Raw genomic sequence first — 25,649 nt, forward strand, 5'->3', positions numbered from 1 at the left:
GTGGCTAATGGATCTACTAGATGTGTACAGTCCTGTTCTTCTAACAAAGCAAACTTAAAAAAAGAGAAAGAGTAGAAAGTATCAGGAACAAAACCCAATATTTTTTTTAATTTAAAAAAAGATAAAGCTTAAGAAGAAAGATCCTCAAAATTGCTGTGGAACTTAGTGTAGCATGACTTGTAGTCCCAAGTACTTGTAAGTTTAGTTTTTGCCAAGATATTTCAGTTGGAACAGCTCCATTTGATTGCAGCTGCTGGGATAACTGAGAGCTGGAGCACAGTTCCTGCCCCAAATCAGCAGTCAATCTGCTGTTGGCTACCTGTGGTTCTTACACTGCCTCTCGTAGGGACAAGGTATGGGCAATCTCTTACAGACACTAAATGACAAATATCCATTTTAAGTTATTTCCTTGAAAGGAGGGGAAACTTTCAGTTCTTTCATTCCTTCCTTATAAACCATCTGATCCCATGAGGGTCACTTCACTAGACCCTGATACACAAGACATTCAGAGCAACAAAATATAATAGTATTTTTATTAAAAAAGCAGCAGTATCCATCCCCATTCCCAGTGCTGATTCCCCTTCCAAGGAAATAGCAACTTCAAATCAAGACAATGCCAGATGGGAAGTGAAGAAATATTATCCAATTTGCTGGAGACAGCACCATGGTGGTTTTCTGTTAGCACCTGGAAATCCTCATGCCCTGTAATGGGGAGTAGCTTCACTGTAATCCTGGGGAAGAGACCAACAGCTCCCAGCATCTCCCACTGCAGCAACAACTCCACTTCCATTGTATTAATGGTCTTACAAAGTCTGGCACAAAGAAAGAGAAAGCCCCTGAGAAGGAACAGGAAGACTGAAGAGCATTTAAACTAAGATTGTCCATCTAATCAGGCTTTAGGCCAAACAGTCAGTATCGTTCACAGCGAGGGAGTGGTTTAGGACTCCCCTCTGCACCAGCTTCTCTATTCTACAGTTCATTTTTCCCAAGAGTCATCCAAAATGGGATAGCTTTTATCATGTGCACCTTGATTATTCTATACAAGACTAACACTGTGTGTCAAAAATATTTTGTTTTATTCTTTAATTGAAACAGAAGCTGACCAGGTTCCACCTCCATGAAAAAAAAATGCCACATTTAAAATTGATTACACTAACAGCCTCCAGTACACTCAAACAGCACACTACCCACAAAATAAAAACCAAGATGTTCCAAAGAAATATCCATGATGTCCTCAAAATATTTGTTACACAGAATACAATCAAGTTTACTGGTTATGACAATTCATAGAATTTCTGCAATGTTTTCTTGAGATGCGTACAGTTCACTGCTGCAGTGCATCAAATAGCACAGTGTGTCACATGCTATTTCTCCATAAAAAGGCCACTGGAATATCCATCTGATTGTGAACCAGGTTGGAAACTGCTGCGCAAACTCTCCCAAGAAAAAAAAAAAAAAAAAAAGAAGTTTCCTGAAGGTCTCACAGCTCATCTTTATCCCAGTCATCCAGATCCACATCACTGAGATCAATATCATCTTCAACTGGAAGCTGTGAAAGAGGGAAGGTTTTGAGCACACATTTAGAAGCACTTTAACACCAGGACATCACTGACTTTGAAAGACGCTTATTTCATCCTGAGTAAAGCTCCTGCCTGTCATCTCTTTCATTCATAAAAAAAACAACCTCCAAAGCACAGGACAAGTGATCAGAGTTCAAACTAGAAAGTTGTTTTCTAATAAAAACAATCCAGATGAAGGCAAATACAGATAAATGCTGTAACAAAGCTACTACCGTGTTCTATATTTTAATTCCATTTGAAGGAGATCAAAAGATTGTAGTAACTTTGTTTTTCACAGCAATGTTGAACCTTAAGAACGTACTCAATCGCTGTGTAATTACACAGGCTTTACCTTACAAACTTTCTGACATTAAGACTTTGATGGTAAGGTCAGCATATTGCAGAACCAAAGTCTCCACAAACATTCAGGTCTTGAATGCATCCACTACCACCTCCCTTACTCCACGCGGGTAGTAACAGGTTTCCGCCTCAAGGGATTCAACTTCCAGATTACATCCTAACAGCCAGGCAGGAGTATCTGTCCAGTGTCAGACAATGAATCTGGTGTTTGGTGTAGTGGCAGAATTTACATAATGGGAAGCCATCAACACAACTTGCCACAGTCTTTGAAGAACAAGAATTTTCACATCGCCAGTTCTTAGTTACATTATCCTACCTGAACCTAGCAAATCATCCGCTCTTTTAGAGATGGAACACCTCTTACCTCACCATCTTTGCCATCCCAAGGTTCAACTGAATGAATTTTAGGGAAAGCTCCACCACCCACTGGTGCTGTAGAGCCACGACCAACAGAGAGTTCCCTGAGAAAAAAAAAAAAAAAGTAAACATTAAGAAATTTCTCCAGTCTCCATCCACCTGGAACAATGCCTACTTCAGATAAAAGGAAGTTAACTTTGAAGATTGCTCGCACCTCTTGAAGCAAATCTAAACTGTCTGGAAGTTTTTCTTTTCCAGAACTTTCTGGACGTTCTCATCTTTTCAAATTGAGAAGCAGAAAATGAAGCAGCATTGTGAATTTACCATTGGATCCAAAGAGACAAACTATGTGAACTACACTGTTTCATATTTCAGCAGTGCCCCTTGTAACGCTCATGAACAAACATGGCCCCTTTAACAGTATATTGTGTACCATCTGAGACAACTCCAAGAGGAGGCTATAATTCTAGTTTTGGAAGTCACCTGCAGCTGTTACTTGAAATCGCTAGTGATCCTTTTTAGTCAGTTCTAAGCTTCCATGCGTATGAGGCAACAGTTTCTGCTTTGAGACACTCTGTCTTGCACTTGCTAGTTACACTTGCTCAAAAAGCCCGAATTAAAATCCTGAAGAGCTAATCCCTTTTCCTTCTTTCAGAGGCAAGTAGGACTGAAGCATTCCTCCCTAGGTGGAGTATACAGTTTTTATGCTCTTCTCAGTGCTTGTTTCCTTACTTTTGGTCAATGCTATTGAGCCTGCACGCAGCAAGCTGAGTTAACAGCCAGCTACAGCAGCTGGGATTGTACTGCTTTCTCTAGGCAGCACAGCTGAGCTGAAGTGTCAAGTAAGAGATTATTCCAGCACGTATTGCTTTGTAGCAAGACAATACCAAACCAATTATCTAATGCAACATAAGCTGTTTACATTGGCTGTTGTGTCCTGGAAGCACCATCCACCCTCATGAGAAAAGGCTTCACTAATATAGACTAAGAGAATTTGCTATGTCTGAGAAAAGCAGACATTTCTCATGTGCATTATTAGTGCAGACTGACTGGTATTACTCTTCTTGCATATGAATCCTGTATTTTCACTTGATGCTCTGAGAGCCTTCCCTTTTTGGCACTAAGAAGAAAGTCTGATCCCTTACACAGGTAAGAGAATATAGCACTGTTTCCATTAATCCAGCAGGAACAGGGTTGAATTTATGGTGAGGTGGGGAGGGACTTGTATTTGCTTTTTCAGTTCTGACTGTCCTTTGCCATTCTCCAAGCAAGGACTTGGAAATAACACTGCTAATGTAAGCTCTCAGAGGCTCTTATACACCTTATAGCAGGTGGCGTTTGCAAAAGCAGAGTTCTCACTTCACTTCGACCATGCTTAAATTAACAGCTTAAGTTTAGCTGCTCTGTTTCAGTGCTGCTGCTGCCACCTTCTGTCCTCTTCCCCTTTTCCTTTCCCCATTCGATTCTTCTCAGCACTGGCTCTTGCCAAACTACGCAAGAGGCAGTTTCAGGGAACTTGAGCTGAGCAGAGAGCTCTTTTTGGATGGACTGCTTCAGCTCCCCCAGTTAGTTTACCAGATGCCAGGGGAATGGGAAACGGGAAGACAGGACCCAACCAAACCGGAAAGATGAACAGCAACATACAGAATCTCAAGAACCTCAGTAGCACCAGTTTAGACTCCCAAACTGGGAACTTCCCAATTACTAATCAGAATACACCATTTGAATTTAATAGTATTGATTACTAAATCCCACTAATTTCTGGGGTTACCGGAGAACCAGAATTTTTCCAAGATCAAACCTCGCTTTATTTTCAAACTGTTTTCAAAAGTTGTCCTAAAACTACCACTTAAGTGTAAGTGTCCAGCTTCTTCATTTTGTCAACCACAAAAAGGACTGCTTTATTAGCTGCAATCCTCACCGAAACCATTCCCTTACTCCAATGAATGCTCATCATCTTATTTCTCTTAACTGTGCAAGTCTTGTCTGATCCAGGAGAGTTTTGGGCTGGAGTTGCAGCCCCAGTTACAGAAAGACTTAAGTCACATAAAGATTTCATACCTGAGAAACTCATTAATCCCTTGCTCACTGAATGATCCTTTCAGAAGGGCAAATTTCATCTTCCGAGCATTAACAGCTGCCATTGCTGGATACCCAAAGCCTCCAATCCCCAAAGAGCTCTCAAGATCTGACTGAGCACCTGCTTCTGTCCACAGCCACCTTGAGGAAAAGATAAAATATAAAACAAATAATTATGATAGGCACTACAATTGTTCATAAGTCACACATACCCTGCAGCCCTGCAGAGTGCAAGCTGGGCTCTCAACTGCCCTTGAGAATGTCAGCCCATCCCAGTTTGTTATTGAAGGCAGCAGGAAACAGCAGGATCCCAATCTTGAGCCATGTTAACAGAGGAAACCCCTCCCGAACAGCACCTCTAGGCCAGCACCATGCTCACAGCCACTGAAAGCTGGATCAAAAGAGACAGTCCAGGAAAGAACTATGTTCCCAATCCAACGAAACTGATGCACTTTAGCCTGTATTAAGCAATGTTTGAAATGGCTCAAGTTACAGATCTAAACACAACAAAGTACTGCCAAAATCCCATTGTAGAGGATTTCTGGCCAAAGACTGCAAGACCAGTATTTGTTCCTCACTGGTCAGGTCTCAGTTCCTCTTATGCTTAAGAAGTCCCCTGAGGAACCTCTGGAATCAGCCAATCTCAGCATTTTCTCCCAGGCTTTCAGGCCATTTTGCCCCCTTTTCACAGCAGTCACAGTGTGTCAGAAGAACTCTCACTTCCCAGAGACGCCTCAGAGATCCTAACCTCCATTTGAGAGGAGGAGGAGAAGAGGCAAAGCCTGCTGGCCTGCTTCTTTGTGAGAATGAAATTTGTTAAACTGCAATTTACTTTTTTTTTTTTTTTTTTTTTTGAGAATTCAGTCATACTGTCAGATTGACCCACCAGCAGAAGACTCTAAAAGAGATTGGATAAGTACTGCCTTAAAATATTTTATCATTCAGGACAAGAGTAAAATGTGGTTAATCTGATCTCATTAATGCTTAGATATCCCTTGTAAACACAGGATTTGGGGTAGATAAAAAAAAAATCAGCAGTTTATTCTAAAGCCACAGCATCCACTCCCACTGTACATTTAATGAAATACCAAGATATACTATCCTGAACAAGGAACAACTCATATCTGCAGATAAATCACTATCATACAAATTCTATCCTGTTACCTCTGAAAATGTTCACATCTTTTCCAAGATGACCAGTCTATAGTGACACTTACCCCCACATTTTCTTTTTGTATTTTTCAGCCATTTTTAACATGACATCCAGGTAAGAATTCCTCCCTGAAGCTCCTGTTTGTTAGATAGCATCGGACAAGTTAAAAGATACAACTACATGCTTTAAGTGACAAATTCATACAGAACTCTGCCAGCTTTTATGTCTACCTGTGTCAAGAATATGAGGCAGGACAGAAATGATGCAGAGCTGATGAGCATCACAGGTACTCTTCAGAACATCTTCACTAATTATCTAGAAGAAAGTGGCAGAAAGTCAATAAGAGTAAGACTGGGTTACCCAGCTGTGACTGTACTACCCTCCAACAACTCCATCCTACAAGGTAATAAGCACTGAAACAACTTCATGCAAAAGCTTACAAGACTCCCCTCCTTCACTGGCCCCAACACAAGGCTAATTACAAAGAGTTCAAAGTCTTCTGTTGAAACTTGCAGCAACAGGAAAGTAAGCAGTATCAAATAAGGCTTACACAGAGCACAGCAAGATGTCACTTCTTGCTCAAAGTCACTGTCCTTGGACCAGGGCTGGAAACAGCACACCTGGACCTATGCATGTGCCCGTAGGTTTTATTCATGGTATTGCTACCATAAGGACAGCCAGCAGGGTGTAGCATTTGCTGAAGATGAGGATATTTAATTGACATTAACAGAGCAATACCAGTTTTGTGTGATATACCTTAAAAAATAATCATATGTATGTAAGGCATACAGAAAATAGACATTTTAAAAGGATGACAAAGATGAAATACAAACCATTTTCAAATTTTTTTTTTTTTAATTAATGGTACAATTTTTTCTGCACCCCAATGGATTGTCTTGCATGCACTCCACTTTGGAGATAACTGATCCCCATTTCCAATCTACCAACATCAAGCTGAAACTAGGAGTCACCATACAGAGAGTGGAGTTTTTTTGGACAACGAGCAAAGTTAGTTATCATACAACTTCTAACGGATCGCTTACAATTGATAAAACCCTGCCCTCTTGTAAAAAAAAAAAAAAAAGAGATAGGGCACAGAACCCAAGGTGTTCACTTGTTCCTCAAAGAGGATTCAGACACCCTGGCACCATCATGTCAGTGTCTTCGTTGTATCAATTCTGCTATTCTTTCAGTCAACAACAAATTTGCAGTCAAAATTAAATAACAGAAAGCTAAACAATCAGACTTGTCATCTTCGACATTCTGATGCAAAACAGTATGGAAGCAGCACCTTAGGCTGTTTTCTTTAGTTAATATAGTTCTGTAAAAACTGCTGCAAAGGATATGATGGAAAAGGAATTTGAGAAAGTGATGTAGAGGTACCTCCAGGAGCTCAGGTGGTGGCGCGTTATCAGAAAACAGATCCAGAGCACGAGCAATGATATCAGATCTAGTTCTGCCACCATCATAATCAACAGGGTCTTCTCCTTTCTGGAAGATTTTAATTGTAGGAAATCCACGAATCTGCAAGACAAGTTTAAGCCATCAGCTCAAAAAAATCTGAATATTTATGGTGGAAGTTACCTGCTACTCAGATGTCTTCCAGATTAAGAGAAAGGGAAGAGATTTAATGTCTAGATGAATCAAGGCTCACAGCATGTTATGACAGAACTGGAACAATTTTCTAACTTCCTACATGTGCAACAATTCAAAAAAAGGGTAACGTACACTGAAACACTGATTCAAGTTTTAGGCCTGATGAATCAGCAACAGTTTCATCTCAGTTTAGATGCACCAAGCAGGCTTAAGTACCAGGAGGACCATCTTAACTCTTTGTATTTCTTGGACATTAGTTTCCCTGATTTGTCTGTGGGGAGACAACACTGTGCCTACATGGCAATAAATGGACCTTAAGCTCCCTCTGCTACACTTCCAGAAAAACTTGTTTAGTCTTCCTGCTGACCGCCAGCCACGTGCACTTACAGTGTGCTGCTTTGCTTCCCTGTAAGCTCCCTGTACTGTGTTAAAAATTAACGAATATCAGTTCACTTTGGGCCCACAGCATAGCTGATCTGGGCAGCTAATAGTGTCTGAGTGATCCCTGACAACTGGCTCCAAGATGTACAGGCACATGTGTGCGTTCTGGCAGTATCCAGCCAGCATACAAACAGTCTGAAAGGAGAGACCTCTCACTTCAGATAAAGCTATACAAGACATGGTAATAAACAGCCTTTTTCATCAGCAACATCCAGATTTATTCCTTTCCTCTCACTCCATTTATTTATACTGTTACTGACATTCAGGAATGAATTATTTCTGCAAAAGTGGTATGTGTCACTTAACATTATTTTTAGCGCAAAACATTTAAGTGTTACCAGATAAGGAACAGTTCAGCAAGCATTAAAGGGACATCTGACTTACTAGATATGGAAAGGAAACTGCAACCACTGCAGAGCACACTCACCCCATATCGGCTTGCCAGCATCTGATTGACTGTTGCATCTACTGCAGCCAATTTTACTTTTCCCTTTGTTTGTTCCTTCACCTCAGTGGCAGCAGCTGCCCATTCTGGCTCCAGGCTGAAAAACAAAGAGTAAGAGTGCTCTAAGCTCTCTTAGAGCTAGCAGAAGTATACCACATTCCAATATTACCTAGCATATTCCACTCAGGAAAAAAATTAAAGTCTTTGTAGAGAATGACAGCTAGGAGGGTTATTCTAAATGAGACTGAAGTCCTGCTTCTCAGGGAATGAAAGTGTCAATATAACTCCTGGATCTTACTTCCACTTCTAACCAGGAATTTAGCTAAGGAGCACTGCAGCCAGAGCAGCACCAAAGTGCCCTGAGCAGAAGCCCATAGTTTTGTCAAAACACCTTAGAGAAAAACCCACTTCCAATATACCAGAGATGCAGGGACTCTTTTAGAGGATTAAGGGTATTGCACAAAACCAAGCACTAATGGGAAATGAACTATCAAAGAAAAACCTCATTTACTTTTTGCAGTGCCCACACCATGGGGCATAAAACTCCACCATCCACACATCGTCACTGTTTATGACGTTCTTATCAAAGCTGTCATCAGTCAGCTCAATCACATCCTTCTTATCTCCACCTCCACTCTCTCGGCTCTGTAAGAAACAAACAGACCCGCACATAAGTAACCAAAATTAGTTTCCCACACAAGCCATCTCTTGTGTGTCATGTTATACCAAATGGTCTTCATTTGAATGAGATACAAAACAGGCAGTGTTAGGTCATACAACTTTCCCATTTTAGAACTGACAATACACACAGCCTACTCCCACAGCACTTTCAAGAAACAGCAAGTAACCTTGTCTCAAAAACAAACAAAAAAAACCCAGAAAAAGAAATCAGGTCAGACTGACTAACAAGAAGCTGCAGGAACATCTCCCATCTGTCCGAGAACAAAGTCCTCTCCAACTCTCCCACCCCACTGCGCTCTGTTTTCTAAGCAACAGTAACATGCGAGTGCAATACACACTACAGGGTACAGTCCACCCAGGTCTTTTATCTGGCCAACTTGAGAATGTTGGAGTGCACTTGCTCCATGATTTAGAAACCATAGTAGCAGCTAGAAGCTTTTCAATTTACCTTCAGAGAAATCCAGCAAGCCAGCTTCAGAAGAACACTACCAAATTAAAAAAGCCCCATCCATCTAGCTTAGACTAGGTCTAGGCAAATAGTACCTCAACTAGTTGGAGAACAGGGCTAACATGGACCTCAAAGTTCAAAGGGAGATGTAAAGTCTTGCACCTGGGGAAGAGTAACGCCACGTACAAGAACATGCTGGGGACTGATTAGCTGAAAAACAGCTTTTCAGAGAGGGACCTGGGGGTCCTGGTGGACAAGCTGAACGTGAGCCAGCAACACACAACCAACAGCCTCCTGAGCTGCTTTAGGCAGAGAGTTGCCAGCAGGTCTGGGGAGGTGATCTTTCCCTCTGCTCAGCACTGTGTGAAACATCTGCAGTGCTGGGTCCAGTTCCGGGCTCCCCAGTATAAGGCATGCACACGCTAGAGCAAGTCCAGCCAAGGGTCAAAGCTGCTTACAGGCTTTGAGCATCTGATATATGATGAGAGGCTGAGAAAGCTTGGATCGCTCAGCTGGAAAGAAAGAAGGCTCAGCGTGGATCCTACCCACGTATATAAATATCCAGGTGGAGGGGACTAAAGAAAACAAAGGCAGACTCTTCTGTGCAATGCCCAATGTCAAGACAAAAAGGGCGTAAGTTAAAATACAAGAATTTAATTTAAACATAAGAGGAAACTTTTCTACTGTGAGGGTGGTCAAACACTGGAACAGGTTGCCCAAAGAGCAGAGTCTGTGTGGAGTCTTGGTCCTTGGAGATGCTCAGAACTTGATGGGACACAGCCCTGAGCAATCTGCTGTAGTTGACCCTGCACTGGGCAGAAGGCTGGACTAGGCAGCCTCCAGAGATCCCTTCCAACTTCAATAGTCAGGAGCAAAAGCTCTGATCTCCTGTACAAGAGAGCCTCCAGCTGAAAAAAAACCCACACGGTCCCTCAAATACCTGTTTCCCAGAAGTATATCCTCCACTTCTGCCACTAAGACGGTCTTTCACAAGGGACCGAAGAGCACTTAGAGCAGCATCAACAATGGCATCACTTGTCCTGCCACCTGCAACGCAGCAAAATGAGTGTTTAAAGCATCAAAAAGACAGTTTAAGGTAGGGCCCTGACTTCAATACAAACTTAATACTCCCTCACCCTAATGATTTTTCAGGAAAAGCAAAACTGGGCTATATTCATAGATAGGGTACTAGTGGTGGGAGATCACTGACTTAACAGAAGCAGCAGGACTGACTTCAAAAACTTAAACACCTTATCTGATGGGGGGGTGACTGTGGCAAGCTCCCAGTAAACAGGAAGAAAGGAATAATTCTTTAGAACTGCCTATCAACATCCACCAATTACAAACTGCAAATGGAACTGTGAGCCCACGCTAAGACATGCACAATTTGTTCAAACAAGTCCCACCCATCTGTCTCTCAGTTACTACAAGCACTTGACAGGAAGGAAGCACCATGCAAGACAGTATTAACAGCTACCATAATTACTGTATTCTGGTAAGTTTTTATATGTGCAACACATGAAAGAGCATCACATTTACCCTGATAATCCTCTGCTTTGTTTTTGTTGGCTCCAAATATCTTGATAGTTGGAAACCCTCTGACTCCATACTGTCCACCCAAGGACTGATGCTTATCTGCATCTACTGCACCGACTTTCACTACGCCCTGTGGAAATAAAAACAAGAAGTAAGACAAGATTTCTACAGTGATTTAATACATTTTATACTCTGTGCATGCTGGAGAGAGAGAAAGTTATTAGCAGGGTAAGAAAAGAGTCATCGGAAGAGAGGTATTAACCCCCCTAAAGCATTTAACTGCAGAACACCATATACGTCCATTTTTCTTCGTCCTGACAAACTAAATTTAAAATTGGGGTTTTTTGTTTGGCTGGTTTCAGGTTCTTTTGTTTGGTTTTTGTTGGTTTGGGTTTTTTGTGGGTGGTTTTGTTTTGTTTTTTAAGAGGAGGAACATATTTTACATAGGCAAGAGCTCAGCAAATCACTACATGACCAAGCTTTCTGTAATGAAAGAAATACTCATCACCAACAGCTTACAAAGCTGTTGTCGAACGTTCAGTTCATGCTGTTCCTGTAGTTCAGAGGCAGGTGACATGATAGCGAGGAATAAAAGAGAAACACGCTATTTTAGGGGATGGCTGGATTCTAATATCTCCTGGTACTGTTAAAAAAGTCATCCCTGGAAAATTGTAATGTGAACTCACAGGGTCTGAATTTACTTGCTTCCTACACAATTTGATGGCTTCTTTTTTAAAAGAAAAAAATCCACAAAAATCCTGACTTTAAGTGCCTCTGACTAGCCACTTCTCTGGCTGGACAAGCATGATTAAAGTGATACAGTTTTGGGGACCAAACCCCACCTCCATGTTCCCAAGCCAGATGACAAACAGCCAAACTTCCCTCAATCCACTGCCACAAGCACATCTGAAACATTAAACTTACTTTTAATGCTGTTGCTGCTTTCTTCCACTCCGGGGTTAGTCTTTGACAATGGCCACACCTTTTAGAAAGAAAAACAAACAGCAATTGTAATTCAGATCTGACAACTATTTCACAAAGTACAGAGTGGCCTTGTTAGGTTTGCAATTACAGAACAGCTGCTCGCAGCAAACTGTGCAAGATTCAAGATCTACTCATGAAGAGGGGAAGAGGCTGTGCCACAACATCACATCATCACTCAGACTTCTGAAGAAAAACCTCCATATGTATTAGATAGTGCATACACACCCCCACACAGATATATACACACACATCTCAAAAGCTACCTAGCTTTCCTAACACAGAGGAAAACATGAGCATCAAAATCCAGATTTGTACGCTAGTCTGCTTGTTGGAAGCCAAAATGGACCCATAACGAGGCCTGAAAAAAATTATTCTAGAGGTAACTTCTTAACTAGCAAGAATTTGTGGCACAAAATCTCCTGGATGCATCTGTGGAAGACCAACAGCTGACTGGCAACTAGTGTATAATCACAGTACCACAAGTCTGGAGGGAAAGAGGAGCTGCCAATTTACTTTATTGCCATTGTTCAATAAAGCTTCTTGCCGCCTGTAAAGCTGCAACACACGTGATGAGCTTCCCCATAAACCTCATGGTCAGGCTATGGCTTTGAAAGGCCCTTTCCTCCAGAATGTGGAGCTTTGCGTGGCAGTAACAGAGGATTTGTGCAAAGATGGAATATACGTCACTAGAATTTACATGGAAGATGAAGACAGTACATGCTCTGGACACGATCAGGATGGGAGACAGAGATGCGAAATTAAGATGCACAAAGCAAGAATTTCCAATTTCCATAGAAAAATACTAAGTGTGAATTCAGATCTATGCTTTCACATCCACAGCAGATTCTGAAAGACAGAAGTGAGGGGCCTTCTCACTTACTTATTGCACTTTGATCAGTCATTTTTAATACTAATTTCAGTCGAAAAATTGAAGCAGTAAAATGGCATATAAGGCTTTGTTGTCAGACTCTATATGCCAACTTGAAATCAATTCCTGCCTTTTTCTCTGGTGAGGCTATTTAAAATAGGAATCCCAACTACAGCAATTTAGCTAGTCATGAGGCCATCAAACCAACAGCTGTACTGCCAGCAACCGAATGAAACCCTGGACTGATCAGATTCCTATGCTGCTCCTCCAAGATATGAGCAAGCAAGTATGCAGGTGTATTTCTTACCATGGGGCATAGAACTCCACAAGCCACAGATTCTCACTCTGAATGACCTCCTTGTTGAAGTTAGTTGGTGTTAGCTCTATCACATCATCACTGGCTGAATACAAACCATTAACTGCCAGGAATAACGTGCAGCTCACTGTTCCTAGAACAAAAAAGCAAAGTAATCAGCACTCCTGCAGAACATTTATGGCTCTCCTGTTGCCATGGCTAAATCATGTCCCTTCCCAGCAAAAATCAGCAAGAAAAAAAGGGAAAGGGATTGACGATATAAAAAGGAAGTTAAGGCCACATTATGTATTCCCTCCCCACTTAAATCATGGTTCTACAGGATCATGTAATACATTTTCTGTGCCTAAAGCTAGCTGGAGTTATGTCACTCCCATTATTACTCTCCAGAGAGCATTTTTATCAAGCTGCAACCCTAACTACTACTGGTACCAAACCAGCAGAACTTCCACAGGGATCCCCACAGCCAGCTACATTTTCTATCAGTTCTTTCTCACGGAAACTCCTAAGCCTATCGCCCACACCTCTTGCACAGCAGGCATTTAAACGCACCTTTCGCAGGATCACATAATGCGGGACTGTCCCAAGTAGTCTTAGTACAGTTACAGTGATTTTAGGACCAGCACTTGATGCACTAGTAGCGTTGGGAGCTCCTTCATTATTGCTCATGAGGATCTTAATCTACCATTGATTTGTCTGGAGACAAATCATCAGACTGTAGAACAACAGCTAAATCTTTCTGGTCAACAACTCAAGCAGTCTTAAGAGTGATAAAAAAATAATCCTTAAAAGGTACAAGGAAATTGCTTTCTCTTCAGAAAGACTTTATATTTCTGGTCAGTTCTGGATCTTATTATCTCTTGAGACTAACACGTAAAACCTCATAATCCTTCCTTCTACCTAGTCAAAGAGATTAAGAGTGACTTGATGAAAGATGACAAGCACCTCTGACAAAATCCACGTAGCAAAAGACTTTTCTTAATCCAAAGAGTAAGGGGAGTAAGAGCTCAAACACAAAAGTTAGACCTAGGCAAAAAAAAAAGTGAACTTTGCTGTGAGTGGTTAATAACTTGAATAGGAAGCTGCACATTCTCTCTCAAGACTGAAAATGAGATGAAGATAGAGTTCAGTGATGCAGAAACTACAGCACATGGTACACAGACTGCACAGCATCACCTACGCTTTATCAGTCCCGCTCAAGAAAAGCCAGTTTCATTACACCTATTCCACAGGGGAGAAGCTGACAGAAATAACATCTTCCAGGTTACTCAACCAGAGATGGGACTGAATTGCCACAACCAGCAACCCAGCACCCCATTCATTGCACCACTCCCCTTCCTAACGGCTTCTTCTAGCCCTAGGACCCAACCCCTTTCTTTTGGGGTGATCCTAGTTGGTTTCCACCTCCAGATTTACACATTAGATGAGCTCTCTCCCTTCAGCATGCCCACACACAAGACACACTTTAGCAGCACTGATCAACTGACTTCCAGGGCGATCCGTGGTTGTCACAGCATGTTACGGTGACCTACAGTAGCAGCTGCCACTGGGGTAGAGTAAGAAAACAAGGATGAAAAAAGCTACTTGAATGTTACAGCCACTCTCAAGAGAGAAACCCTTCTCTAGATGGAATGAGACCATTCAGTTGAAATCAGCATATTTTGGTTTCATGTAAAAAGGTATCTCTGGCAGAACACATTCAGTAGCTGAACAGAATTCATTCAGCTATTTCTGCCACTTCAAATAGAGAAGTTCTAGCTTATGCAAAAACACCTGCTAAAGAGAACTCACAAAAGAAAGCACATGGTGAAATTAATCTAGTCACGTATCACTGCATTTTTTTAATTATGACTCATTAAGTGCTGGCATAATTTTCCCTTCTATAGTGTAATATTTAAGGTTTATTTCATGTTTAGCAAGTAAAACCATCATTTTCCTACAAGCATCTAAGCCAGGAAAATACACATCTGTCCTTGATATTAAAGCCAAAAAAAATCTCAGATAATCTGACTTCAAAAGTTGTTTTCTAATGTAAGTGAATTACATAGACAGGAGCGTTGTTAAACCAACTAAGGCAGCTCCATGCTAGTATTACTAGTCCTCAGCAAAAAAACAAGTTGCAACTCTGAAGGACCGTGAGGATAACTTTTTGCTACAGGATAACGATGATGATTTTGTGAACTTCCTCCTTAAAATACCCGCACCTTCTGCAACAGAGCTGGGTGCGCTGAAGATCACACATTTTCACAGATGTGCCCTCAGTGAGTGAGAGCCTTTCCCTTCGGCCCTGAGCAGCGTTACCTGCACCTCCAGCACTACTATCGCGGGGTCCGAAGGGGTCCACTTCACAGGGTTACCCATTTATTGGGCACAGGAGACCCAGCAGCAGGGGGAGGGGAAGAGGAAGCACAATTCCCCACAGACTCCTCCCTTTGTCCTCAGTCATCACTTTCTTACAGCCCCAGATCCCAGGTCAGGGCAGCCAGGCAAGTAACGGATCGCCGCTGACTGTAAATCAAAGCTTTTTTCTTTTTTCTTCTTTTTTTTTTTTTTTTTAATTAGGAAGACAAGCACAATTTTTTTGTTGCTGGGATCTTTAGGCCGCCTGTCTGCGCTCCGGTAACCCACTGAGGATTCGGGATGGGGGGCGTCCCCAACCTCCCCCTCCCGCCTCCACTCCCGTCCCCCGGCGGGGCAGCGGCTCGGGCCGGCGATGGCCGAAACGCAGCTGTAGGCGCTGCCCCCGACGCCACGGGTTACCCACCCCGACGCCACGGGTCACCCACCCTGGAGAGCGGCCCGCACGGCCTAGAGCCCTCGTCCCTCCACGACGGCTCCCAGCCCATTTCCAGCGGCCGCTCAGCTCCCTCCCACCGCCACGGCCCCACAAGCCCGACGTGGCCCGGAAAGGGAGAAGCGGCGGCCCGCCGCCCCCTCAGGCCGCCCCCGCGCCCTCCGTTCCCTCAGTGGCTCCTACCCCACCACAGACGACCAGCTGCACGCGCCCCCATGGCTGCCCTCCACTCCCTCCGCCGCCGCCGCTACTAGAGACGGCCCGGCCCAGCCCGCCCCGCCCACGCGCCGCGCGTTCCCCGCCGTGGCCGCCGCCCATTGGCGGCACCGGCGCTCGCGCACTGGCAAGAGCCAATGGGGGGCGGCCGCGTCAGTCGCTGCGGGGCGCGGGTGTGCGGAGGAGGCTGCGAGGGGCGGAGGAGGAAGAGGGCGGCGGGGCCGGGCCTGCTGGGCCAGGGACGGAGTGGGGTACCCGGGGTTGGCCGAAGGCTGACGAGGGCAGGAGGGTGGCGGAGGTGTACCTGGGCAGGGTGGTCACCAGGCTGCCCGTCCCGGAAAACGCGCTCTCAGCCTGCCTCTGGCAGCTTGTTGGGGTCCTGACAGCCGGAGCGCCCTCAGCAGTTCCCCTCCTCGCAGCGCTGAGGGCTTTCTGTGCCTGGGCTGAAACCCACGCAGGCCTTCGAGGAGAAGGAAGGCACGCCGGTGCGTGCACTGTTTGCTGCCCGAGCTTCTTTTGTGCTGCCTCTAAGTGCAGACTAAGGATTTGACAGGCTAAATCATGTCACTGCGAAAGGTGGGGCTGGCATCTAGATTCAAAAGAGATTTGCAAGCCACAAGCTTGCGTGTAAAAGCAGAAGTTCACCTAGCTGTGCCTGCTGTAGGCCAAGGAAATGAAAGTAGGGTGAAGGGAGGGCTGGTGCAGGCTTCTACAAGTGCTGTTAAAACCTGGATAACCTGCTTGCCTCCAGCAAAGACTTGGAAAGTTTGGGCTGAGCAGCACAATATCTGTATAGCTATGAAAAATCAGCATCCCAGTTCAAAAGCTCTAGAAACAACTGATAGTAAAAGCTGATTGTTCCCCACAACCATGATTGCAGATTGCAGGAGGGTACTAGAGCTTGGGGCTATGTTGTCAGTAGGCATAGATCCAGAGAAAGGCTTTTGCAGAGCTAGGATTCAATGATTAAGTGAGCTGTGAAGGTTTTAGTGTAGTACTAGCAGCTGGACTTAATGTAGCATTGAAATAAGAAGTTTCAGCAGTTGGATCTGAAGTAATCTAAATTGTCCCCCCATCATACACCCATTACTTCATGCTCACAAGTAGCACTTTTCAGGGCTATTAAGTCCTGCTTTTTAAGAGCATGAAATTGTTAGCACGGTAGTGAGAACAGGCAGCTGTTTTCACACACAAGTTGTTTCAAAAATAGAGGAACAGGGATGCATGAAATAAAAGGTTTAATGAGATGCAAGATACCGGCATCTTGGCATTTCCATCTGTAAAAGAGCAGCCTGATGAGCAGGCAGTTTCAAGTTTGTGATGATTCCTAGTTCTTAAGATAAAACATACCTCACCTCTTATTTTTACTGACTCCTAAAGCAAACAGGAGTTGCTTTGCCGACGACCCTTCCCAAGGGAATGAGCATCTCTTAAGTTTCTCTTACGTTCTACCAGTATGATGAAAAAAGTAGACGTGACACCTTGGGCCAGTCCTGAGCAGTTAGCATGACACGAGCTCTAGGTAAAATCCTCAAAACCAGAAACAACTAGAGGATAGTTTTATGGCATGTAAATTCGCAGAGAAAATTGATAATTTGGAGGGGGAGGGTATGTGGCTAATAGAAGGAACTGCATAGAGGTAGTGTATTTTATTTTTCATCAGTGTCATGCAATAGTAAGTTGAATGGATGTGTTTAACATTTCTATGCACCAAGAAGCGTGTGTTGAAGTACTTATTGCCGAATAAGAAGCTTTTAACACAGATCTTTACTGACTCAGTAAATTCCTAGTGAGTTTCTACAGGAAACAATTCTGCACCAGGAGCTATTCAACATTTTTATATGTGTTCTGGAAATACATGTAAGATAGTGCTGATAAAACCTGCACCAACACAAATATTAGCAGAGTGATAAATAAAAACAGGGCAGTGATACGGGGTATTTGATAAATGAGCTGCCTTCAGACAAAATGCATTAAGGGTTTTAATGAGTGTGCATGGGGCTTTACTATCTCAGTGAAGACAGTACTTGAATGGAGTCTCTGAAAGAGATTTAGATGCTTTTTCTCCACTGCAGCATGAACTTCTGTGATACTACTGGCAAAAAACCTGACATGACTCATGGCTACATAAAAAGGGAATAATGGGACGATACTTTGCCTGCAGATTTTCATGAGAAGTTATTGAGCCTGTATTTAAAAATGCATAGGGATTTTTAGGATGCAGGAACAGAATTAGAAGGGACTTTGCAGATTTCTGAGGTCAGCACACTGATACGGCAGACATCGCTCCATATAGGACATGGAGGTGTGCAGGGGAGCTGGCTGATACAAAACCTGAAATCAGTTACCAGAGAAAGGAAATACAGTGCTTGAAGAACACTTGTACAGACAGCAAGAGTACTGATGTTATAAATGTGAGAAATATTCTTGTATTCCAGGGATCTTGCCTAGTTCCTGCCCTGGCAGATGAGTAGGAGGAATATAACGCACAGGGATTCTGGCTTTACAAGTTCCGGGTACTTCCTAACTCAAAAACTGAGACGTGTTTGAGCGTTCCTGGAATGCAGTTCACTGTAAAGCAAGCTTCGCCTGAAGGAGCATTTTTCATTTGTGTTATTAACATGCGCTTAATCTCAGTGGTCTGTAATAACCAGAAGGCAGCGGACAGAAGCTTTTACTGGAGACAGAAAAAACGGGGGAAATCTTAGAGCTAGTAAAAAGAAGTGGGGATAAGGATTGCTCCCTGGAACAACTGGCTTTGTTTCCAGCAGAGAAGAGCCAGCGGCTGTATAGCCTCAGAAGGAACGATGGATGGAGCTTAAGAAAAGCTATTCTCTGCTTAATGAGGCTTATTATCTGTTTAGGATGAGACTGGGGTGAAGGTTTGGAAGCTGTAAAAAGGCCTTTTGCTGGCTCATTTGATACACATGACCAGAGCTGACTTGGAAGACAGCAAAAACTTTGAGGGGCCTTCACTACCTGGAGGGTGTAACCCTACAAATATTCCAGGCTCCAGCATCTGCTGTTCAGAGATGCAACAGACATCGTCAGCTTTGGAGCCCGTTTGCCTTCATCAGGGTGGGGCCATCACAGGGAATGAACTCAGTTATTAGGCATCAAGGTTAACCTAAACCAGATATGATTGTTTTAGCCTTATCCCCACCGCAGCTGGAATCAGCCACTTCCATTACTTAAGTGGAGCATTCACCTCTTCAGATCCAGGCCTTTCTCTCCCAAGTCTGTTCTGTCATGGACATTCAGATCCCCCACAGGACCTGTCATTCCCCTTTTCTGTATCATAATTTATTTTGGGATTAGCCTGTTACGCAGCCATTTTATATTCACTTCTGGACTCTCAAGATGGCATTGAAAAACCAGTAGTTTCAGATGCACCGAGTCTGACCCAATCATGTAGGTTCCTATCACCACATCACCTGGTGCAACAATATAAGGTTTATTCTTTATGCATAACAGCAGAAGGCATTGTGTTTTCCAGTGCCAGATGTTTCCTTTTTTTAGGTTATATCCTGGTAATAACCACCACCACCAGTGGTCCTAACTAACTCTAAGAAGGCCCATCCCTGCCATCGGCCCAGTGCAGTGAGCACAGCATTACTAGCGTAGTTAAAGCTTTTTTTGGCATGACAAACTGTATTTCTGTGCAAGGCTTTCTGATGAGCTAGGCTTTTACCACGCAAGGGCTTTTGCTTAATAGCCGTGCGTAGTTTTACACATCTGATCACTGTGACTGCTAGCCAAGCAGTGCATGTGTATGCACAGCATCTCTGTGACCACTTAACATCTCCGCTCAATAAAGTCAAAGCATCAACGCATTGAAAAGCTAAGAGCCAGCACCGCAGACCTGAGTTGAAACTCCTGTCAGATTGCATTAAAGGGAATGTAAATAAGTTAAAAAACATCAAGTGATTTCTAGTTGTCCTTTAAGGGCTGAAGCCACATAAATCTTACTGCAAACGTGTATTTCAGCAGAAATCTGCGTTTTCAGACATCTCACATACAGCTCATGAGTCCACCTCAGCTCCCCCTCTCGGTGTCTTGCCTAATAAGTCATTGAATATAGAAACCCTCTTCCTTTAGCTTTTCTGGGCTATACCGGTTCTCCTCTACTCCTCAACAGGAGAGTTCACCTTAAACTTTGATAAACACGTCTGAAGGCCAGCCTGGCTTTGGCTGTGGTATAGTGGGGCTTTCGGAAGTCTTGATTTTAAAGGTTGAGAAGAGTAAAGAATTGGCTGGAACAAGACTAAGAGAAAGCAGATATTGAGGACACCAAGGGGAACTGTAAAAAGAAAGGAAAAATACCAAAGGCGGCAGTGAGGGGGAGCATTTCAGAGGTTTTATAGATGTAGATCTCTACTAGCTTGCTTGTGTCAGGCAGGTGGAAGCCCAGTCTGGCTGGCAGGGGGACCCTGCATACTCCCCCAGCTCCAGCGGTACCTGTCACCCTGGGGCTGCTGGCTGACAGGGCAGGGTGCTACTGCCCTGTCCTGCTCCTCTCCTTTCACCTTGGTCAGTCCAGGCTGGCAGTACACTCCACCAGAGTATTTCTGTGCAGTAGCAGGCTGTATTTTTGGCTGACCAGCAGACTACTTGTTTACTGTGATTGACTGCTCTGCCTTATCTTGTCCTGAAGGCACAGGGTTTTCCACGTGGCTGAACTGGCAGGAATGCATATAGGACACTATAAAAAATGATGAAAGACAGTGAAGGGAAACTCAGACTCAAAAAAATGTTATCAAGACTGAACTGTGCGAGACATAATTTTGAAAGCATAGCCTGAATATTGGCTGTCAGACTGTAGATAGTATAGGCAAGGTCGCAATAAAATAGAAACATCTCTGGTTAGGACCAGAATCAGGAACTGTGGGAAAAAGGGAAAAAGTGCATCAATGAGATCCACAGGCAGTGTTATTCTGGAAGTTGCTAAATACAAAGAAGATCAAAGACTTAAGGGAACCATTGGCGAGATCAGTGAGACTGGGTCTGGGGAGCTGCAGGCCAATCTGCCTGGGAGACTGGCTTGAACCTCTGGCATCTGAGCTGTCAAAGTCTAGAAATACCTGGAGGTATACTACTGGTCCTGACCCCGCTACAAACCATGGCAAGTTTCTCCTGGCTGCAATAAAGGAAGGATTTTGTTCAGTTAGTTCTGGTGAGCAGGAAAAATAAAGGCACTGTGTGGAGTGGAAAAGCTGAGCTAGTTTCTGCTCCCACATGACTCCAGAAGGAGAGATGACTCAGATGAAGAATAATGGATTAAAAGTTGTAATTTACTGCCTCACTAGCAACACATATGGTACATTACAGATTAACGCGGTGGTAACAAACTGTTCTGTGTAACCTTGTGAAGTTTTATTTTAACTTACAGTAAAAGCAACGGAGTTAATTTTGAGTGGCATGGAGACAGTGGATGGGGAGCAGCTGCTTATTGCCTAATACAAGAACTAGAGTTACTCATTAAGAAACAACAAATGAAAGTAATAGGTGTTTGGTTCAAAACCAAAAATGCAGATACGTTTTCCTATGGGTAGTTAAATTATTGAACTCCTTGCTGCAGGGTATTTTGAACGGTAAAAGTTTAAATGGATTAGAAAAGTGACTGAAGAAAGTCATGGAAAGAAAAGCCACTCCTGGTTGGTTAGCCATGAACCCTGTCTTGGAAAGTCTCTTAACCACAAAATTATGAGGGTTGAGACTGTGCTGGGAAAACGTATCTATTTTTTATTGTTAATACCTTCTTCCAAGCTACAGAGCTGGATGGCTCGTTGGCCTGCTTTCGTATTGCTGTTTTATGTTGTCAAATGCTTATCTGCCATTCATTAACAAGTTAATTATTTTGGGGATGGGTGTGGAAAAACCTTGGGTAGGACAGTTACCGCCAAGCTTGTTTTGCCCTTTTGTAATTTCTTAGCTGGAGGTGCTAATGGGTGACAGAAACTCCCTCATTAGCTGAACTGCATTTATTTGCACCATGACAAAAAAAATGAAACTGCTTTGCTAAAAAAACCCAAACAATAAATTGAAGTTATTTTAGAGAAGGGCATTAAGGTGACAGAAATTTAGACAGGTGAACTGGAATGACCTGTTTGCTAAGTAGTGAGTAAATGCTGAGTAGCTAGATGGAAAGAGATGACAAATATCTGTATAGTACAAATATCTGGGTGTTAAAGGACTTTTTTACTAGGGTATGTGGAAGCAGAAGAGGGAGAGGTGGGAAGAAATTAAGGACAGGTTCATTTAAGCTGTTTGTTGGGCGAGGTACTGCGAATGGCACAGCCCAGGGGGCAGCCCCTGATGCCAGGGGTTTTCTCTGCGCTGGAGTTGGAGGCGGAAGGGCAGACCTCCGTATTTCCCTTTCCTTGACACCCTCTCTATATTCCTCTCTCTCAGCACTAATGAATCAAGAATTATTGCTGGTTATCAGCTAATGCAACGAATGCCCACTAGATGCCACTGCGCCGTTTCTCAATCTGTGTAAGACTACATGCCCTTCGCAGACAGGAGCAGAATATGTTCCTTTCAGTCACAGCCCTGATGCTTTTGAAGGTGTGTGTGTGCGGTTTTGTGTGCATGTAACCCAACAGAGACTAATGACAACACTGTCGTAGAAAACAGCAGGGTGGGTTGTTCATTGGTGAGGCAATGCTGAAGAGGTTAGTTGTTATACAATAGAAAGCAGCAGTGGCCATTACTTTATGTGGCGTTTGTAACATTTCCCTGCAAGCCCTTCTTTGTGCCCAGCCTGAGTTGCTGCATGTTCGTGGCTGTGAGCTAGGGGGCAGCCAGTGAAATCCTCACTCAGAGCTACCAAGTAGGGTTACAATTGCATAAGAGTTCTGTGATGCACCTAAGCATTTGTAAAAAAAAAAATTACATATGGCGCCTTCTTCTGTGTTGCACCAAATGGTCACCTTTTTAACATTGCTTCACGTTGCCTCTGTTGTGGCATGTTCCCTCCTTGTGACGTTACCTGTGCTATCATATGCAACCTCTTTAATCACCGTTAAATCAGAAGATTTTAGTGAGGTTTAGAAAGTTCTGGTGGGGATAAACCACACTATCCCCAAGCTAAGAGCTTCCCCTGGGCTAAATATCCCTTAGAGAAGATTTAGGGCATTAGCCTTTCATTTGCTTTGGAATATACTTTCTTGTCCCATTTCAGTTGTAATTTTGTTCTGACTTTTTCTCTCAGCCTGACCCTAAGCCTAATCCTAGAGTGCCCCTTGGACAGAGGACCCCAAACCTTCTCCCAGTTATGCCGTGTCCAAGGGAAGATACTTTTTGCAGCCTTCTCTGTCTTCCTCCAGCCCTGCTCCAACTGTGGTCTTGCTATTGCTATCAGACCTAATCCTGACCCTAGCAATAATCTAAGCCATAGACCAGAGGCTCTGCTCAATCCAGGGACTAATTATTCCTCAGATAAGAGCTCCAGTAAAGCCAATGCTTTATTTCAGTGTGGGGTTGAGAGAAAGAGAAAGCCCAGAGTTTCAGGAGCAGAGCTGACGGCACTCTTCTGAAGTGACTTCTGGCATCAGCCCCTAGTTTACTTGGAAAGACACTTTCCAGCCCCTACAGCTGGAGCTTTGAGTTTATTTCTTGGCTCTGAACTGCACTGTAATCCTTGGCTGGACCTTAGGCAAGGTACCTAAGCCTTTCCTCCGGCTAAACGGTCCCCATGGGAGAGATCTTTCTGCAGCCCCAACCTTTCTTTGGCAGCCCCATTCCAGCTCCACCCCGGCTGCAGCTCTGATCTGTCTCTGTCTCAGCACCCAACACTAGGCTGAGCCATTGGCCAAAGACCACTTAGTTATGGGGATGAAATCAGCGTCTCTAATTCACTTTAGCTGATGGACCTCTGACAAGAAAACTTTGTAATAGACTTGTGTGGGTGTGCACATGTTTGTTGAGTTCCAGAGAATTTGCAAAACGTAGCAAACTTGTAAAAAAAAAAACCAAAACCAAACAGCACAGGTGCTTTCATCATCAAGCTCATACTAAGAAGATGAGAGTATGTAAATGTTATACATTTGAAAACAGAAAAAAAATGGCTTTTATCCTGCAAAGGATCTTGTGACCTTCTCCTGTGCACTCTGTTTTGCTCTTAGCCTTGTTTGCCACATGCACATCTTTGTGAGCGTATGGATAGTGAGGGCTACAGTGCAGGAACTTGTCTGTATGGCAGCTCCGTGTATGTTTGATGCTGTGACAAAGACAAGATGTGACGGATACAGAATTTCTCAGGAAAGATGCTAAAATGAAACAGCAGCCAGTTTCACTAGAGTCCTTCCAGTACAAAAGCTTTTATATGTGGTCAGTTGGGTGTTAATAACATTACAATTTGCAGAAGACCTGTGGAAAGAGAGGCTGAGCATGAGCAAGGTGTCAACAGAACGTAGAACCACCATGAAAACTGCAGCGGTCCCTTTTGTCTTGCAGCTGGCCAAGGTGGCCAGGCTGGTCATGTGACGAGCCAGAAGTTGGTCATCCCAGATGCATATGTGCGTTTTTTGGTACTCTGTTTTATTTAGTATTCCAATAACTTGATGCGTGCTATATGACTTAGAACCAGATAGGTTCCCAACTCAGTGCTGCTCCACTGCCTAGACTTGTTGGTTTAACAGGTGGAATCCAGGCTTTCCCTGGAGTGATGCCCTTTATTTTTCAAATATTGGTTCACTTGTCTTGTGAGTTCTGCAGTTTTTCATTTGAGTGACAAATGAGTGACAAGCAAGAAATCAAAGCACCTTATCTCCAGACACCAGATGGTTCTCTGTCTGGCCTCAACTGGTGACATTTAGAAGTATGTGAAATCTGTATTAAGCATCCGAAAAGGCATGTGTTTTCCTCATGTTAATGTTTGGATCCTGCTGGATTCTAGTTCTTGCTGTGCCACATGTTTTCTGTGCCAGAAGTAAGTCTAGAGACTAACTTATCTTCTTTTCCTCTCACTCAGACTGCCATTGTCACTAATTAAAACATGTCATCCATGAGAAAGCTAATTATCACTACTGTACAGAGGAGCAGGCTGAGGAAAGGGTATTGCTGGCAGATCAGAGCTGTGACGTGTTTATTCTTTGGAAGCTAGAGGTCTAGAGGACTATCTCATTTTTACCTTTTTTATTTCCCCCCCCCCTTTATTTTTTTTTTTAAATCAGGGAGGATGACTTGGATCAAGTCCTCAGAGAAGTCCTGGGGGCTGTTCTCCTAACTAACCTGCTTGTGTACTACCAGAAAATCCATGGCTTCCCAAAAGTTTTAAAAAAAGAATATTTGGAAAGTCTCTGTCCAGCTGTGCCTGTGCAGGGAGGAATGTTCATTCAGATACCCACACATCTGGAAGGGGGTGTGTCTGGGCAAACGGAGGGAGGGAAGCGTGGAGACCCTCCTTGCTCTATTTCAGAGGTTCTCTGGGACACAAATTAGAGGCTCATTTGGGACAAAAGATTATTGATTATCTATGAATGCCTGTGGTCAGGTGGAGGCAGGGTCTCTCTTACCAGATATCCATCTTGGACCTTAGAAAACATTTCCCCCAAAATCTTTAAATTAAACTAACGTATGACTTTGAATACTTTTTTTTATTGCAACAAATCAAAATGTTTTGAAAAATATGTTGTAGTTTGGTGCATTTCAAAAATCCTTGATTACTTTGAGTCATGAACTGAATCGATGGCGCATGAACAGCTATCTTTGCTGTAGGACAGGGTGTTGGGGAACGTGATCTTTCCTTTTCTCACCCACGGCTACCGCAGGATTGCCCAAGTTCAGTCTGAGCCTGCTGCTCCTTGCAGTGCTCTG

The 25,649-nt window shown here is 43.5% G+C and overlaps 1 protein-coding gene across 1 annotated transcript; it reads right to left on the bottom strand.

Moving 5' to 3' along the window:
* Positions 1-1,057: 1,057 nt before the first annotated feature.
* PDIA6 (protein disulfide isomerase family A member 6) lies at positions 1,058-15,884 on the bottom strand. Its single transcript, XM_054195860.1, has 13 exons — positions 15,798-15,884; positions 12,815-12,956; positions 11,580-11,637; positions 10,659-10,785; positions 10,060-10,166; positions 8,502-8,635; positions 7,973-8,087; positions 6,892-7,032; positions 5,739-5,823; positions 5,573-5,645; positions 4,338-4,496; positions 2,284-2,380; positions 1,058-1,549 (listed from the first exon to the last, which is right to left on the bottom strand). Exons 1-13 carry the CDS (start codon positions 15,829-15,831, stop codon positions 1,481-1,483), a joined length of 1,341 nt encoding a protein of 446 aa, XP_054051835.1. The 5' UTR covers positions 15,832-15,884; the 3' UTR covers positions 1,058-1,480.
* Between the last annotated feature and the right edge of the window lie 9,765 nt (positions 15,885-25,649).

This window comes from Rissa tridactyla, chromosome 3 (assembly GCF_028500815.1).
Source record: "Rissa tridactyla isolate bRisTri1 chromosome 3, bRisTri1.patW.cur.20221130, whole genome shotgun sequence".
In the NCBI taxonomy this organism is placed as follows: domain Eukaryota; kingdom Metazoa; phylum Chordata; class Aves; order Charadriiformes; family Laridae; genus Rissa; species Rissa tridactyla.

Coding starts and splice junctions, on each gene's coding strand:
- PDIA6 (XM_054195860.1), bottom strand. CDS start 15,831: ATGGGGGCGCGTGCAGCTGGTCGTCTGTGGTGGG. Junction 8,088..8,501: donor TGGTGTGGGCACTGCAAAAA/GTAAATGAGGTT, acceptor TTTGTTTTTCAG/CCTGGAGCCAGAATGGGCAG. Junction 5,646..5,738: donor GCCTCATATTCTTGACACAG/GTAGACATAAAA, acceptor TCTAACAAACAG/GAGCTTCAGGGAGGAATTCT.